This window comes from Phaseolus vulgaris, chromosome 9 (assembly GCF_051622355.1).
Source record: "Phaseolus vulgaris cultivar YP4 chromosome 9, ASM5162235v1, whole genome shotgun sequence".
Lineage (NCBI taxonomy): Eukaryota > Viridiplantae > Streptophyta > Magnoliopsida > Fabales > Fabaceae > Phaseolus > Phaseolus vulgaris.
This window is the reverse complement of record NC_143506.1, coordinates 39,286,177-39,304,702: the sequence shown is the minus strand read 5'-3', so window position 1 is coordinate 39,304,702 and position 18,526 is coordinate 39,286,177. Positions and strand designations below refer to the sequence as shown.

General features: G+C 33.4%; 1 protein-coding gene across 4 annotated transcripts; it reads right to left on the bottom strand.

Moving 5' to 3' along the window:
• Positions 1 to 3,253: 3,253 nt before the first annotated feature.
• Positions 3,254 to 14,469, bottom strand: PLDP1 (phospholipase D P1). Of its 4 annotated transcripts, none has more exons than XR_016515725.1 (20): positions 13,937 to 14,418; positions 13,040 to 13,141; positions 12,781 to 12,905; positions 12,546 to 12,687; positions 11,533 to 11,703; positions 11,240 to 11,413; positions 10,598 to 10,840; positions 10,329 to 10,445; positions 9,115 to 9,254; positions 8,835 to 8,984; positions 7,829 to 7,985; positions 7,202 to 7,735; positions 6,753 to 6,863; positions 6,339 to 6,485; positions 6,057 to 6,259; positions 5,884 to 5,985; positions 4,723 to 4,854; positions 4,578 to 4,643; positions 3,832 to 3,893; positions 3,254 to 3,736 (listed from the first exon to the last, which is right to left on the bottom strand). XR_016515725.1 is itself a non-coding variant. In XM_068624980.2 (20 exons), exons 3-20 carry the CDS (start codon positions 12,858 to 12,860, stop codon positions 3,490 to 3,492), a joined length of 2,970 nt encoding a protein of 989 aa, XP_068481081.1. In that variant the 5' UTR covers positions 12,861 to 12,880; positions 13,040 to 13,141; positions 13,937 to 14,469; the 3' UTR covers positions 3,254 to 3,489. The 4 variants fall into 4 exon arrangements, 3 of the variants coding, with proteins under 3 accessions (XP_068481081.1, XP_068481079.1, XP_090151706.1); XM_068624980.2 differs by having other exon boundaries at positions 6,057 to 6,251; positions 12,781 to 12,880; positions 13,937 to 14,469; XM_068624978.2 differs by having other exon boundaries at positions 6,057 to 6,251; positions 13,937 to 14,464.
• Between the last annotated feature and the right edge of the window lie 4,057 nt (positions 14,470 to 18,526).

Here is an 18,526-nt window from a genome sequence, read left to right as displayed (position 1 = left end):
TATTTTTTATTTTTATTTAATTATTTACTATTCAATCTTTTGTTGTCAAAATCATTAGTTATACTTTTTCTTATTTAATTTACCGATTAACTTTTCTATCTCTCTACAAAACAATTAGGTTGTTAAGTATTTTATTTTTATCTAATTATTTTATCGTTTAATTTTTCTATCGATGAAATGATTTAACCATTATTTTTACTTTCTTTTATTCAATTTACGAATTAATTTGCTTTTTCTATAAAAGTGAATTCACCGATAAATTCAAGCAAAGTAAAGATAAAAAAAATACAAGTTCATTGATATTAAAGATGAGAAAATATAAAATACTATAATTTTTTTTTACAAACCCAAAATAGACATAATTAAATAAAAATAAAAAAATTATTTTCAATAAAGTTTTTTGACGTTTATATATAAAATAAGAACTGATAAAATATGGTTATTAATTCAAGACGAGAGAAAATGGGTTAATCATCCATTGTTCTTTCTAATTGTTTTCTTTCTTATATTATCTATCAGGATCTTAGCTGTGAAGACTCATATACAATAATTCTTAAAGGTCTAAAGTACTAGAGGACCATTGAACTGTAATTCCTTAACAAAATTTGCTTTAACCTCAAGAATTAATATTAATGCAATTATACATTAAAATTGTATCTTTTATATAATAAAATAACAAGATAATATAACCTTTATTTTTACTTTTAACTAATCATTAATGATAATCGCATTATTTATTTTAGTTTGTCCTTCAAATGTTGAAATCATATTTTATACATATGATATTTAAATGAATATTTGCAACACTTTCAAATTACATGTTATAGAATCTCTTTAGGAACTCAAACTCCAAATTTCATCGCAATTCATATAACCCAAACATCATTCAAAGTTATTCAAATTAAAAAACAAAGTGAAGAAAAACAAGACACAAAACACATGCATTCCATCAATTGTTATGAATTAATAAGAAGTGGTGGATATCTTTATAAGAAAATGATAAAAAATGATAAGAAGAAGAGATGTTTCTTATTCTCTTAGTATTGTCACATCACTTCAAGTAATATATGAGGAGTTTTTTCCTCCAAATTACAATCTAATTAGGTAGGGATACTAATCATGAGATTACAATATTGCATACAATAATGGCATATAATTTGATAATTATTATTTCTTTAATACTTCCCAAGTTGGTAGGTGAAGATCATGAACTAGTAGTGTCAAAAACCGTTCCTTGCCCGGTGCCTTTGTAAAAATATCTGCGAGCTGATACTGTGTCGGTACATATGATTATCCCAACTTGTAATTTTTCTCACACAATGTGACAGTCGATCTCAATGTGTTTTGTGCGTTCATGAAATACTGGGTTTGCTGCTATATGTAATGCCGCTTGATTGTCAAAAAAAAAAGTTGGCAAGTTACATGGCACCTTTAAATCCTGCAACAGATATCGCAACTAAACTATCTCCAAACAAGTATTGGTCATCGCGCATTATTCTGCTTCCGCTGATGATCTTGATATCTGTTGCCTGTTTTTTTTTTTACTTCTCTATATATTGATTTAAGGTCCGAAAGGCTGTCAGAGCACCAATTGGTGCTCTGATACCATATAAGAAAATGATAAAAAATGGTATGTGAAAGAAGTAACCCAATTTTATAAATCCAAACCCCAAACCTTTAAACCCTACCCCAACCGTATACGTAGGGATATTATTAAATTAATTGCATATAATTGGGTACAATATCGTACAATAATGGTATATAATTTGATAATTATTATTTCCTTAATAGTCTATTTACATCTATATAAAATATATATTTTATAATTATAATTTCATTAACTTGTACTACATGCTAGCTTAGTAAATTAAACATGCAAATTGGTATGGGACCAATAGCTTCTTCAACTATTAATTGACCGGGACGCAAGAACCTTGCCTCGTCAAACCTGGATCGGCTTCTGCGCCGTCTTAGCCTCCGTCCTTCACCGTGATTCACCTCAAGAACCTGCAAAAGACAGAACGGCGCCGCTGCGGCCGATCACGCTCCGACGCCCAAGTCAGCGACTGAACCACCAAATACTAAGAGAAAACTCAAGAACTCTAAGGAACCGTGCAAAATTCTCTCTCCGCGTACTCAAGTTCTCGCAAGCGTAAGAAGTAATCTAAACGTGTGTGTACCTCAGTTCGTTAGAAACATCTGGACACGTGGCTCGTATCCAGCTGTACGCATGTCACCATCTGGAGCATCCTTGACTTGGGCGCCACTTTTGGCTCCAAGGCAGTTTTGTGTATAGATACTTACTATCAAAAAAATGAAATTAAATGTATGTAATTGGGCCTTGATTCGGTCGCTTAAAACATTTTCAAACCACTTAATTCAGGCCCAATAGACAACAGAGCTCAGTTCAAATAAAAGTAGACTTAATGGTCTTAAAAGACGTCGACCTTGACAATAAGAAGCAACGGACAACAAATATAAACAGTACCTATAAAATAAAGAAAATATATTAATAATTTATTATGTGATTAATAACTCCTAAAGCAGAATAGGAGAATCTACATATAGTTTTTGACAGCACATCCTCAATGGTGTACCAAACAGAAGCCTATGGGACAGTTGTTAAACAGAGTCCCTGAACTTGAAGGTCAAACAAGGGGAGAGTGGTGGTGAGATTATTTTATTAGCCATGATAGACTTGGTTAACTAACAAGTACAGAGTCATGGCTTGGATTGGTTTGGGAGTAAGCCAGAAATGCATGATGGCTATATAATATCTCTACATAAAACAAAAAGAGAAAAAGATTGCTGCATAATGAAGCTAGAATGGAATAAAATATTATAGCAGAATTTGTTAATGGACGTGTTACACAGAAGAACCAGTGTTTCCAGGGATACGCTATTTGAAACCATGTGTACCTTGAATAACATAATTCAACATTTCCTAAAACTCTATTTAAGTATCAGAGCTAAAGGTTAAGTTGAGAAAGCCTAATTTAATTTACAGCACATACTTACATTAAATAATGTTTATCATCGTAGATAAAAAAAAATTGATTATTTTTTAAGACAGATAAAGGCTAATTCAACAATAGGGGACAAAGAAACCAGTAATGGCAGAGAAATATAGCAAATCCTTACAAAGATGATATTTAGGAAGTTTGCTGAATCGGTGTCAGTTTGTAGTGTACATTATGGTGGGTAAAAACAAGAACGAAAGGGAAAAAAAATTGTAAAAGTAAATATCTGAGTATATTATTGAACTGATTTTTTATAAAAATTAAATTGATATTTATTTTTTTTACAGTGAACAGTTACAGATACATTCTTTACAAGAATATCGTGATTATACCGTGTCTCCCAACCCCCTTTTCTTTTTCTCACTTGCAGAATTGTAATAAAAAGAATTCTACAAGTATTCAATTATAAACCCCCTATAAAAATTGAAAAAGAAAACCCAAGATGTGTTATGTACTGGGAGACATGTACTCAATGGAAAACTTGAGTAGCATAGTATTCGCTTTCATTAAAGGCAGGTCTCAGACTTTCCTGACACATAAACTCCAAGGGAAAAGAGACTAGGTGACCCTTTACTGATGCTAATCTCTCCAAGGGTTCGGTGTTCTTGATTCCTCCATCATGATAGGATTCCAATTTTTCTGGGGCTATTCCTAAATCAATGGTCGTGTGACCAATTTTTTCTTTCCAAAAAAGCACACTTTGTCTGAAGGCATGCCTGCAAAAACAATAGGATTAAAATAAATGTTAGGGACAGACAAAGGAGAAGTTCCATCCAAAGATGTACAATGGGCAAAATTATTACAAACATACCTGGTGTGTATCAGATCATTAGGTACGCAAGAAAAGACATCCTGGTAAATTGTAGTATTTGTCTGCAAAACGTATCCAGGGATAATTATCAGTTTTCTTATTGAGCTTATTTCTTATTAGGCTATATTCAGAATCATCACAAGATCTACATGAGGTACTCAAATCACCTAGAAAACAAGTGTGTTTTTTTTTTTTTGTCTGTTGTGTTCGAAATGGTTACGAGGCTAACCATGTAAAACCGAAAATATACAATCATAAATATCTTTACAGCTAAATAGTAATGCAACCTAAATAACTTCCCTAAGGGGTTTGAGTTCCGACAACAATGTCATACTCCCAAAGCAAGCATTGCACTCTAAAAGGACTCTGGGAGAGTCAAAGGGTAAGTGCAAAATTTTCATGCCATGAAGTTCAAGCACATACTATAGACCTGTGTCTTTTTTGGCAGATCACAGGAGTCATATCCAGTCTTGTCCTTTATCCCCCACACGGAGATTAGAGTTAAACTGGCTTTAAGAACTAACCATGTTAGATATTTTGGCAAAACCTTTTTTCAGAACTGACCATGTTAACTAACAGGAAGAACAATGATATAATTAAAAAAGCAGAGGCCACCTTATGCAAAAAAATACTTTTAGAAGAATAAAATTATGCATGAAAATGTCCACATAACAGTAATAAGTTTATAAGAAAATAAAAAGCCGTGAAATTAGCATCGAATATTAGCATTCTATTTTTCTTACTACCTTTGCTGTTGCCATCCAAATATCCTTGTAAGTAGATTCAACAACTGGGTCCATTATTTGATTGTCCTGAGGAAAAGATATTAAAATAATCGTTACAAATCAGGCACATGAAACAACTACTTACTAAGAATGTAAAATTAACAACCTCTCCTGTAGGGAGACCCAAGTGCTCAGACCATAATGACAATCGAAGGGTCGAGGAAAACTTTCCAGCTTTCCAAGGCTTTCCATCCATATAAGAACCAATCAACTCCCTGTCTTCTATAACTACAGCAATCTGAAATCCATATGAGACGATTAAAGGAACAGAAAGGGGTTCAGTAATTAAGCATTAACATATAAATTAGCCAAAAATAAGAATATGAAAACAGTACATGGTTAGCAGACAAATTTATTTATTCAATACACGATTTTAAAGGTGACTAAAAGGGCGTTTGCAATAAAACAGACCTGCAGTTGATATTATTCTTTCATTAGTTACATATTTTACTTTAAGGAGTTTCCTCAATTTCTTAACACCGTTAAACTATAAAAATAAAGAGCAACATTGGACTGAAGTCGTGTATTTTTGTGACAACGTGGGTGGTTTTATTTATATTGACAAAAAGAAATCAATAAAATAAATAGAGGAAATTTTATATCTTCTAATAAAGATATGATCCTACAATAATACAAGTATGATCTTGATATTTCTGATTATAAAGATATGATCACGATATCTATAATTATAAAGATATGATTCTCATTTCTGTAATTATAACAAACACATTTATGTCAAACTAATGATATGAAGAAGGAAATTCAAAGTTTATCTAGGCCTAGAATTAGATTTGCAGTCTACAACCATATTTTCCAATAAAATGTATACACAAGACAAGCTAACTAAATATTAGTTGCATTAAGAATCAAACGATACATTAATGTATCATGATAATGCACTTAGTGTTCGTGGGAATTAGTAATTAGGCAGTTCCAGTCAATTAATCCGAGTCAAGGAAATAATCTCCACTAAGTCTACCAAGAGTCTACAGATATGAATGCTATGTATAATTTATGTACACATGCACATTCTCTTGAATAATAAAGTATTCTCATTCTCAATTCTCTCTTAAACATTTATTTCTATACTTCTCTTCCCCTCCAAATTCAACAATTACAACTAACTTGCTTCTATAATGAAATTTAGCATGGATGTAAATTATTTCAATAAGGGTGCATGAAATGAGAGACAGAACTTAGTACAAGTTAATTTAAACCCCTAGTCAAACATGTGCAGCATATAAAGTGAAAGGGCATGAAACAGTACCTCAGAATCTCTGGAGCCAAGTAAGCTCCTGTCATTAATATTAGCAGACCCAATCAAAGTTATACAATCATCAATAATCATGATTTTACTGTGAACATACACCTACAAAAAAGTGTAAACCATTAAGCTGACTGTAACTAACTCTGTATATACCCATAGATGTATAAGAATACCTGGCTGGTTGCCACAGAGCCCCCGTTAAGTCTACCATAAGACCTTAGGCCATAAAAGGAGATGTAGTCGTGTATCTTAGGACCAAGAAGTTCATAAAGATTATGCAAGATAGAGTTCTGCCCCCTGCAAATGGTTCGATACTGCCAATGCATTATGGCTCTTACAGATGCTGCACCACTATCATCAAGACCCCCCTAGATAACTGAAAAGTCAGTCTAACATTTATGAAAAAGCAATATTTACAGTGTTTAAATAAAAACAAAAATAAAATTAATAGGAACCTGGAAGCCAGGCAGCAGTGGTATGACAATTATAACCCTGAAAGTTTTTTTGTCATTGTAAGCTCGCATAATTCGTCGATACAAAGCTTCTAACACACGATTCCGTATCATCTCATCCCCGGAAAGACCTGAGATAAAAAACTGATTCTGGAATATGTTCCCAAGGATGAAATACAACAGTCAGAGAAAGGTCCAGAACAGATTAAGGATGTAATAAAATATTACAAGTACTACCCCTTTAAATTTGAAAAAAAGGAGAGGAGCAGAATATATAATATTGCTTCAACAGAGCTATTTCAATAATCCATAAAACCTATCACACTACATATTTATTAGAATATATTAGAATAAAAGGAAATTATTTTCTTTCATTCTAATATATGCTAATATAAAACGAGGAAGTTTATTTGATACCTCAATGTAGATGAAGTATTCAGCTTTCTCAATAAGAGAACAATACGCACTGTGGATGCTCTCTTCGGTCTGACTTGTTCCAGCAGACCATTGACTCACGCTCCTAATAACCTACCAATAAAAAGGTTTATTGAGAGAAAATCCAACAATTGTTGAAAAATTAAGAGGATAAAAGTGAGAAGACGAGCAAAAGGAATAAAACAGTGTTTAATACATGCCTATGAAATTTAATAATTCCAGCCAGATATTTTACTCTTTGTTGTGAAAAGTGGATCAAAAAGCCCAGAGTTAAAAATATCTGTCTCTTCTCAATAAATAATAGGTAGCAACAACAACATTCATTGCATTTTAACCATTTGATGAGATAGCATGTCAAAGGTATATGTCAGACAAAATTGTACAAGTCTATATATCACAGTTATATTAAGAAGGTCATGAGAACAACGCACTTGGCAACGACAGGAAGCAAGAGGACCAACTTGTCCTGATTCCTCAGGAAAACCTTCCTGGTCACCTCGTTCTTGCGTCTCCCACCATTCTGGATCTGTATTTTGCAAATCAGAATGAGCCACTCTATCTAGAGGCATTTTCTCACGATCATGCTCAGAATCTAGATCATCTACAAAGCCCTTCATTGGTGTATCTGAACCAAGTGCTACAACTTTGGCCTTGCGGAATGAAAAGGGAAGACCACTGCTGATCTTTCTTGGCTTGTCCAGGTAATGTGAAGAGGAGACTACGCCATTCAACTTTTGGTCTTCTTCATGAGCATCCAACCCATCGGACTCCTGGGGCAAAAGTAGAGGAATATCTTGGTCTTGGGAAGATGAGGAAAAAGAATCTTCTCTTTTAATTACTCTTGGATTGTCTATGTTCCCACTTTCAATCTGTATCTCTCGGCTTCTTCCCAAGTAATGTGGAATAACCATATGATGCTGAGGCATAAGTAAGGGTATAGCTTCCTCATATGGAGCTTTGCTCCTCTGATGTGAACAAAAAGAAATATTATTCCCTATTGGGAATATAGGAATAGGACTGGAATGCTTAAAGGCATGGAATTGTAAAATATGACTAACCTTTGCATAATTCCATCGCTGAACAAAGTGCCTAGCATTGTCACGACACGGTGGTCCCCAAAGGGCACAATGAACATCATGCCAAGGCATACGAGGAAATTTTTCACGGTCTAATTCATCTTTCATTGTATCTTCCCATGAATTTGGTTCAGATTCTCTGTCAAAATTGAAAATAAAATATGACTTGCATTCAACAGGAGACAGCTAGTCTATGATCAATTAAAAATGAACGACATATCGTAACACATTCCAAGTGCAACATCAATCATATCTAGTACCTCAAAATAACATAAAGAAAGAAGAACATACAAAAAATGAGGGGAACAAAGCCTGACCCACTAATCCCTAACCCTATAAAACAGTAAAACAAATCTATCCCTAAAAAGCTCAAGACAAATAAAGCTAGGAACATTATCCCACCAAGTATAACCCTGAGATCTAGTGCCAAACTGAAATCTTAAGAATTTGTATTTTTCAGAATTACTTTCTAAAACCATTTCTATATAAAAAATGATTGGAAAGAAACAATTTAGTTCAAAAATGCCTTTTTTTCCCAGTTTCTGTGTTTGCTCTTTAGCAGTGCCGGGTTGAAGAGGAGAGGAGAAATTAGGGGCCAAAAGCCCTCTCTCCCATTTGTGTCTCCCTTCCAATATAGGAAGAATATGTAGAGAAGGGGAAATGATTGATATAGGTTTTGAACTTTCTTGACTATATTGACATATGATTTTATTTTCCCTCCACACCCCATGTAACACAAAAAAGGGACCCTCCCCTCTCCTCCTTTGGACCAAACTGTGCATAATATAAGCATCATTTTCTTACTACTCTATAACAGATCTTGAGATACTACTGCTGCATATAAACACTTCCATTATTTATCTAAATATTTTTCAAATAATTAAAGTGTTTTCCGTAGAATAAAAGAAGCTTCTTACAATTCCACAACATGCTAAACAAAATCTTACAATGCGCCTTTGTGGTTATACACTCCATTCACAAAACTTACCTTGGGTTATAATAGTCTTTTCCCGGCCAGATTAGAGGAGGGAAATCTCCCACTTTATGCTCAGATGTGTCATAACGACCAAAGCATAAATCCAGTCCTCCGATAAAGCAAATATGGTTATCAATAATGACAAGTTTTTCATGGTGTGACCTGTATGTAATAATCACAAACAAATAAGAAACCAAAAAAGTGCAGTATAATTGATGTTTTCTTGGAAAAAAAATATAAGTTCGTTATAAGACCATATAGACTAAACACCAAGTTTTCGGTAATTCCATACCACAGGTAAACACCAGTAGAAAAGTGGTCAGGATAGCGTAATACCCTCACATTCTCATGAATGCTAAGAAGCTTTTTCTTGCTATAAACACTGTTGATTTTCAAAGCAAGAGCCACCTCTTTGTAGAGAAGAATGTAAATCTGCATTAAAAATAATTCATGTAAATCTCAACACTTCCATGGAAATAAAGGAATTGGGACATGCATCGCCCAGGTGGCATACAACATAGATGAGTACCTTCGTAACTACTTGATCATAGTATAGACTGTACTGATCAGCTATTAAGTTATAAAATCAATTGATCCACTTCTCTCTATCAAAAACATCTATAAAAAACTATGCAGTATGTACCTTCAGCCAGTACCATTCATAGAACAACAAACAATAAAGCAAATTTTGAACCTACTTGTTCTACCAAGAGAGGGGAGATCAATAACAAAAAAAAATTGAGTCATTTTCAGAAATATCCTAGTACTATGCAAGGCAATTCAAAGATAACAAACAATCATCCCTCCCTCCCTAATTACATAAAATGCATGGATTTTGGCTCGCATACAAGACAAAGCAGAAGCATGGACACTGTGTCACAGAAAATTATTTGACAGGTTTTAATACATTGCTTAAATGGTTTTTGACTGCTTTCTTAAAGTCCATGATTCATGCACTATGTAATGACAAAATTTAGAAATAAGACAAAAAAATGTTGAAACAAGATGCCCATACAGAAACTTTGGAGAGGAAAAATAGACCATAGATTTAACTTTGTTCTACCTACAGTGAAATAGGCCAAAGTCGAAAGATGAACACAATATTATTCACTTTTATCAGTGAAGATTACAAGGAGCAGTTAATCAAATTCAAACCCTTATGCCACACAAGCATATTTACGGGTCCATATCCGTTTGCTTCAGCCAAACCAAGGGTTCAAGACAGGTCAAATATGGGCAAGGCCCCAAATTGGACACAGACACTTTGCAGTGAAAAACAAATTCAGGAACAGCAACAGAGAACAAGTAGTCCTCCAATGAAAGATAAAACATTCTTACATGGAAAACAAATGCAGATAAGATGACTGAAAGCCATCATACTAAATTCCTTGGAGTGATTGTATTGTACTTATCTCTTACAAGTTTAACAACCCAGAAAAAATAAACAAAAAAAAAAAGTCTCCTAAAAAGGCAAAGCATTGTGCAAGAGTCCATATAAATTGTTACCTGAACTCCTTGCTTAGCTTTTCCTTCCAACAAACTATCAAGCCTTGATGAAGCATGAGTGTGAAAAGGTCGCCGTAGATACAGTTCTGGGCACAGCCACCACCCACAGATAAATATCTGCATGAATCTCTCAATAATTGAGCAAAATCTTGAAAACAACCATTAATCTCTCTCTCCCTCTCAGTCCCTACCTTTCTACCTATCTATAGGTGTGTATGTTCATATGTCACAAAAGTGGGCTTGAATTTTAAGGCACTAGAAAAACAAACCTCTGATTTTGCAGCTTCAATTGAAGAAGCAATGGCCTCAAATGCTGCTCGCCCATCAATAAACCACTGGGCTTGACTTCCATCTTCAATTAAGCCTCTTGGAGGAGCAAATGAACCATAACGGTGAGGATGACACCAGCCTTCAGGAGGTCTGAGTCCGGCATCATTAATTGCAGCAACCCAATCTTTAACTTTACTTCTACTTTTCACTCTAATTCTGATACTGCGGATTCCACAAGCCACCTATAATATTTAGTTTGGTGTTAGAAGTTTGAAAAGGTATATTCCTTTGTATAGTATCACCATACATCTGATAACAACCACTCGTCAGCTAATTGCTAGTAATTACATAAGAATAAACCTCAATTTGGTCCATAAAAGAATTTTGGAACATCAATTTGGTTCTCATAAGAAAGCTTTCAAATTCTCAAAGTTACTAGCTTACTGGGATTCAACATCGGTGACCAACCATCATCATTAGAGAATCAACTTGATGTTCTGAAACTATTTGAAAGACCAAATTGGGGATTTACTAAATATATGATATAAAATAAACAGAAAGAGCTATGAATTGAATTAGATCTAATCTAAGCACAACAAGACTTTGAAGCAACTAAGGATACAAAAGAGCACCAGTCTCACCTTGAATGAATGACGTAATGGATTCCGTTCTTTCACTTCACTTGCCAGTGATAAACGACCATCCCCATTACCATCCGATGCAGGCAGTACATCAAAAACAATTATGTCCAGAGGCTGTGTATCAAAAGGATCTGCCAGCAATGCCAAAAATCCAGGTTTCAGTACAGCCCATACCTGTACATACAAATACAGGGAAGTAATAATGTAAAAATTAACCAAATATAACAAAAGTTACCAAAAAAATATTTAAATAAGAAGAGAAGTAAAGCATATCCAAAAGCAGGATTCTTTACCTTTTGCCAGTTGTCATTACAGCAACTGAAACAGTCAGACAAACAGCACTTTCTGGAATCCTCATCCTTCTGGATTTTGGGCAGGTGTTTCACCATCACATATTCTTCCTTTAGCTTAGGGCCATATTCAGGTGAAAAAGATAACTTTGATACCTCCAAAAACCTGCAAACCTAGAGCATAAAACTTCTTATAGTAAAAACAGCATTTAGTGATCATAAAAACCACAGTTTCAACAACAAATCAAATGGGGAAGATAAAAAATCCAATAAAACAGCTAAAAATTAACTTAAATAGGCATCGACTTCAACTGAAAATAAAATGTTTTACTAGTTCCAAGGTCCATATCACATAACATTTACTAAATATGGTTGCCAAAAAACATGGCAATAACTTGTTTAAATTTAAGCCTCACAGAACCAATAGGCAGTCAAGAGCACAAGCTCTCCCACCATAGTGGGGTCTAGGAATTTAACCCTTAGAGTGGAGAGGCTATTTCCAGACTAGAACCAGAAGAACCATGTCAGCCTTACTATAAATAGATTCATGATGTCAGCCTTCCCTGCCAAATCTAGTAATCAGATGCCAGGATTTCACAATCAAAGGTGCAGTGTGTTGACAAACTTGGATGATTAATATTTATCAATAAAACTAATATCCCATAGTAAGTTTTGGTGCAACAGTAAAGTTACTAGCGTGTGATCTAATTTACTCATGGAAGCCCTTCAGTTAATGAGGGGGTATGGATGTGTACATCTGAGTATCTGACCCTTGCCACCCCCACAATAGTAGGATAATCATGCATCTGGTTGCGTTTCAATGATACTACTATTCAAAATTCAGTCATTCCATTGCCACAGCGATGAAACATGTCAAGTTCTAGGTTTAGTTAACAAATAACCCTACCCATAACATCAAACTGTAATAAATGTCTGACACAAAATGACAATGAATAACGACTGTGTTCCATAACATGACAAACATAAATTTTCAAAAGCTCATGCACAAAGCATACCTCGGGAGAATTCACAATACTGATATTTCCCAAAAAGTGATTCAGATACCCTTGCATTGCTCTCTTTGCCCTCTCTGCAATAGACTGTTGTCTTCCCAAGGCTGGTCGAATAATTGGTAGTGCAGCACTAGATGGAACATCTCTGCATAAGAAACCAACGAATAGAATATTATGATCACAGAGCAACATGTTGCAATTATAGAGTGCTCCACAGAAGTTGCACGATGGAGATCACCTGTCCTTAGCACTTTCATGAGTTTCATCAGTATGCAAGGGGATTGTTTCGTCATCACCGTCATCGTCATCTTGCTCCATAGCATTGTGTTCTCCAATTCCTAGATTTTGAAGCCATTCTTTAACCTTTAATATAATGTTTAACATTACATCAAAATCCAAACTTAGCTAGACACAAATGATATCGACAAATAATACAATAAAGTACTGTAGCCATTTTGTGTACATCACTGAAGAAATATAAATAACACTGCTCACACCTGTTCCTGCTTCTCATGGATTTCCTCAATGAAGGCACGTTTCTTTAAGGCGAAATGCAAAATAAATACTTGATGAGCTTTCTTCATTAGCTCCCACTTGAACTGAAATGCAAATGAGATATATAAGTATCCTCCAGTAGGAAGGAAGACTGAAAGAAATAAATATTCAACAATCAATGTTTCTCTTCCGTCCAAAAAATCTCCGGCAACCGCCACATACACCAGGCCAACATTTTAAACTAACATACCCCAGTGCCAGAAGGTTCTGCGCTATGCAAAGTTCTATACGATAGTCATTGCACGCAGTCTTACCCTTGCATATACAAGGAGACTATTTCCGGATACGAATCCATGACCAACTGGTCACCAAAGCGCAACTTTACTGCCAAGTCTATGGCTCCCCCTCAAACAAGGCCAATACAGGTATAAAACTATTGCTCACACCACCATTGTTTATTTTTTTTTTGTCTTTCTTATACACACTTCAAGTGCAAACAACTCCAAAGCTGGTGAACACCAAAAGTAAATGCTCAAAAGCTTAAAGTGTTATTCGGAGAAAGTAAAATTAATAGGAAAAGTCCAAAGCTAACTAAGTTGCAGTGTTATGAAAATAGAAACAAGCTGCAGAACCATTGCATCACGAATTTCTGGTTCAAATTAAACCCTACGACAAACTTGCCAAATGCATACGCACGTACATATATACGCAGACGTACAAACACGGCGTATGAAGAAGCAATCGGATTCAAATAAAGGATCCAATTCGCGTGGATTTCGCTCGCTTTAGCTTCACACAATTGACTGCAGTGCTTGCGATCAGAGATTTTCTTTTTATTAAGAATTGAATTCCACAAAATCACGAACACAGAGTGAGTATGAGAGAAGATGGCACGTTACCTGTCTGTACTGAACCTGAATGGTGTAAGAGAGTTGCATGGGGCTGATATCGCTGGCGTCGGGGCGAGACACGGAGACGATGGAGGCTCTCGGCAATTCCTCGAAAATCCGATTGGCCTCGGCGCCGCTGTGCCGGAACGACGGAACCGATGACATCTCCTCGGCAGCCGCAGCCGGCGGAGACGGCGGTGGCGACGATTTCATCTGCACATAGCGAGGGCCGCCACTGGACATCAACTGTTCCGTGGCCATTGGAATTGAATCGACGTGGCCGGCGATAGGGAATGATTCAGGAATCGAAGGCTACACGTTAGAAGGAAGAGGTGGTGCAACGACGTCGTTGGTGGTTTCGGATCCAAATACAAATTCAGAGAGAGAGAGAGAGAAAGAGAGAGATAGAGAGAGAAGAACGCTATTTTTCTTAAGAAGAGGAAAACTCGGAATAAGAGTTGAACTGTGAACAACGCCAAAGGAGTGCGCACAAGTTTGATTTCTTCTTCACTTGCCTTCTAGTCCTTGCCTTTTTCCTTTCCAAGAAAAATCATTTGTATAATTATTTAAATGCTAAAATAATTCATCTAATAAAACTATTATTCTTTTTCAACTATGTGATTAAAATTATTAAATTCTATAATATTATGTTAAAACCCATTCCACTCTTTTGACGTTTTCAATATTTTTTTATTTATTTTGTTTTTATAACTTTTGCCTTTTTAAAAATTAAACATAACTTGATAGATAATTCTAAAAGATAGTTCTAAAGCTTAATAAAAGAATGTGAAAACAAAATTTAAAAGAGATTATTCTCCATGTTCAAAATAAAAGAAACATAATTATATTATTTTGAAAAAAATATATATCAAAATATTATTAAGTTATTAAGGTAAACATATTATATAAAAAATCATCATGTTCTAACCTTAATTTTGAAAGATAACATCATTAAAGTCAATCACTGCTCTTTTGAAGGTTGTTATTTTGTTATTAGAAAATGCATTAGTGAATTGAAAGAATAAAGAATATATAAACTGTTTGACTACTTGAATTAGACGTACCAAAATAAATTCGAGGTATTATCTGCTTTAAAGGTTGTTATTTTGTTATTAGAAAATGCATTAGTGAATTGAAAGAGTAAAGAATATATACATTCGACTACTTGAATTGGACGTAACAAAATAAATTCGAAGTATTATCTGTTTTGAAAGTTGTTATTTTGTTATTAGAAAATGCATTAGTGAATTGAAAGAGGAAAGAATATATAGACTGTTCGACTACTTGAATTTGACGAAATAAATTAAAATTGTAAAAGTTAGTTGTTTTTTTATTAGTGTAATTTAAATTTAGATTGTGAGTATTGTTATTATTATTGTTATTAATTTGATGTTGTTTAGGTGCAATCTAGAAGGTAGTATTTGAAAAGATTTTGAGAGTGGTTAGTTGAATTTAGGGTTGAAGCATTTGAATGGTAGGTGTTGATGATGGGTCAAAAGACGGCTAAAATGGATTTGTTTGGGAAATGAAGGTTGCAAATTCTATGGTGGCGCATTAATTTGATTCATTTGGTGAATAAATGGTGGAGCATTTGACCAAAACACCATTACTTTTCTTCAATTTACAAAATGTTGGCAAATCATGTTCCATTTATCACCAACACAAAAACAATTACTGCATAAAAAGTTGGAAGTGTAAGATAAGATAAGATAAGATTTTTATATTTTATATTATTAGGGTCGAATTCTTTTTTTTTTAGTTTTAGTTTTATATAAAAAAAACACTAATATTTATAATATGCAAAATACTCTAATATTTTGTAATGTATACCAACTAACATAATATTTTATTTTATCGCATCTAAACAAATTAAATAGGAGTGATGAAACAATAAAAGATATAGCAATTTTAACCATAAAAAAATAGTAGATCCTGTTAGTTTCTTGGTTAAAAACAAAACTGAAAATATAAACAGATAATCATATTAGTTAAAAATTAAAGCTGAAATTATCAAAATTTTATCATATCACAAAAATATAATTATTTTAGTCTCGTACCCTTTAAAATTCAAATTACTTAAATTTTGTTACACCACTTTTTATTAGGTTTTCCCTTGAACATAACTAATTACACAAATATACAATTACTGGTGTATATATAAGACTAACGTTGGATTAAAGGTCCAACAACATTTAGAGTTGGTAATATAATTAAAAAAATCATGAAGTAGTTTAAGGATTAAGTTGTCAAATTAATTATTTATTAGGTGCAGAAATCATTTTTAAAATATTAACTAGATATGTGTTTGATTGTAATTTCGTCTTTTTTATGTTCTTAATAAATATTTTATGAATATAGTTTTAAATTAATCTTATCCTTTCCACTTTTAAAATTATTGATTAACCAGTGGTATTAACACTAGTTTGATTAGTGCAAAATTAGAATCAAAACTTTTGATGATACACAAAAGTTATGCACAATATTTTAAATTATAAAACAACTCTTCGTAGACAAGTAATTTGCCTTATTTTGCAAATATACCTTTTCTATTCTGAATAATAAAATCATCATCCATGAAACCCCTCTGATAAATTGATGGCCATGGTTCCAAATTCCATAGAAGAAAGAAACTTACATCAATTAAAATAATTCTAAATCAAAATCAATTTTATATAAATTTGTATCCATCGGTACCACACAATGTGACCAAATTCATTAAGTTCAACAGAGATTTAACAAACCTAAAAAAGTGATTAAACATTATGTAATATGTTTTTAACCATTATCAATAATAATTTGATCCAATAATAATGAGTTCATGATAATCATATAAATAGTTACGAGTTTCAAAAAAATACATCATCATCACGTATTAATTGCATTGAATACCGAACACCAAAATCTTACTTAAACGTCAAAGTATCTTTTACAGATATCATCCAAACTGAGAGCCAGCGAGAAAGTAAAGACTTGTGAAAGAAGATTTATTTTACAAAGTGAAAGAAAGAAGGTGATCGATGGAAATATAGATAATAATTATCTTAGTACTAATCCATTTGAAAAACAAAATTAGGATTAAAAATTTATTTTCTATCATATTCAAATTTTAAATAGATGTACATTTAATAATAATTAAAAACATATTAAAGGATATTCGATAAGTTGGTGCATTAGTTAAATATTTTGCACTCATATGACAATGATTCATACAACTTAAAGTTCATGTACTTATTATTATTAATGAAGTATTGTTATTTAATGCATATTAAATATTGGACAGACTAACTCATTGGATTTTGGGTACATCTACAATATATAATATTACATTATCTGTTTTTATCTTTGGAAACAAAATACTACTATTGTACTAAGTCAAATACTATTTATTTATTTTCAGTACAAAATAGTATTTTAGATAAATGTCCTTTGCAAATCGTGCTAAGTCACAATCCCCTTGAAATGTGGCACAATGTTAAAATTGGTATTAATTGATTACTCTTCTTACTATGTAGAGATGGGCCGGGCTTAATATCTATTACGAGCCCACACTGACTACAACAAGACAAGTTCTTCCCCCACCTACATAGTTTCTTCCTGCACCTCTACAATTCTTTATTTTCCAAAAATACCCTTCAACAAAAGGGGCAGATTATTTTTTTCTCATTTTTGAATTTTATAATCCGTAAAATTTTTAAATTATAGAATTAAAATACAAAATTATATTTTAAATTCTAGAGTTTAAAATATATTTTATAAGATAAAAAATATCTTCTGTTCTCGAACGGGTGTTGGGCCTAGAGAACAATTGTCTTGCTCCTCCTTTCAGTCGTTTGGCAACACAGTTTGGGATGGTACCTGCAAAAGACACTCCAACGATCAAGTCAGTCAGGGTGTCAGCACTCGATTGTCAGAGTACTGTAAATAATGACGTATCTGGTTCTTCGATTTTGTGTTTATTTATATTACATTAATTTCGTTGGTAGGCCGTATTATGAGGTTGGTTCGTATTTAGGGTTGCGCCAAACAACTCTTAATTATGGGTTAGCCCTGCTAACTTGGTCAACCCATGGCTCGTCGTCATGGGTCGATCGGTAACGTGTCGTCACATGACTTTCTTATCATGGTCGAATGGTCAGATGGTTCGGGATTCTGGTCGACTCACCGAGTCATCCGATCATGCCAATGCACCTTCCTAATCGAATTCTAAAGTTTAGAAAAATACATTCCAACTTTAGAATTTCAAATAAAAAATTATATTCTAAATTTTACAGTTCAGAAAAAATATATTACAAATAATAAAATTTCAAATACAAATGTATTTTTGAATCCAATTATGAATGGTAGAGTTTGAAATGTAAAATTGTATTTTAAATTTTAGAGTTTATAATATATTTTTCAAATCCAAAAAATACATCCTGTACTCTAAAATTCGAAATATAAAAATTAAAAAATATAATTGTCATTTCATGTTTTTTTATGCAGGTGCATGTTTTTAATGGAGGTGCAGGAAGAAAGCATGAAGGTGCAGGAAGAAATGGCCCTAGAACGATAAAGGGAGCCCTTAGAAATAGCTGATGCAGCGGCCTCATACGAAGATGG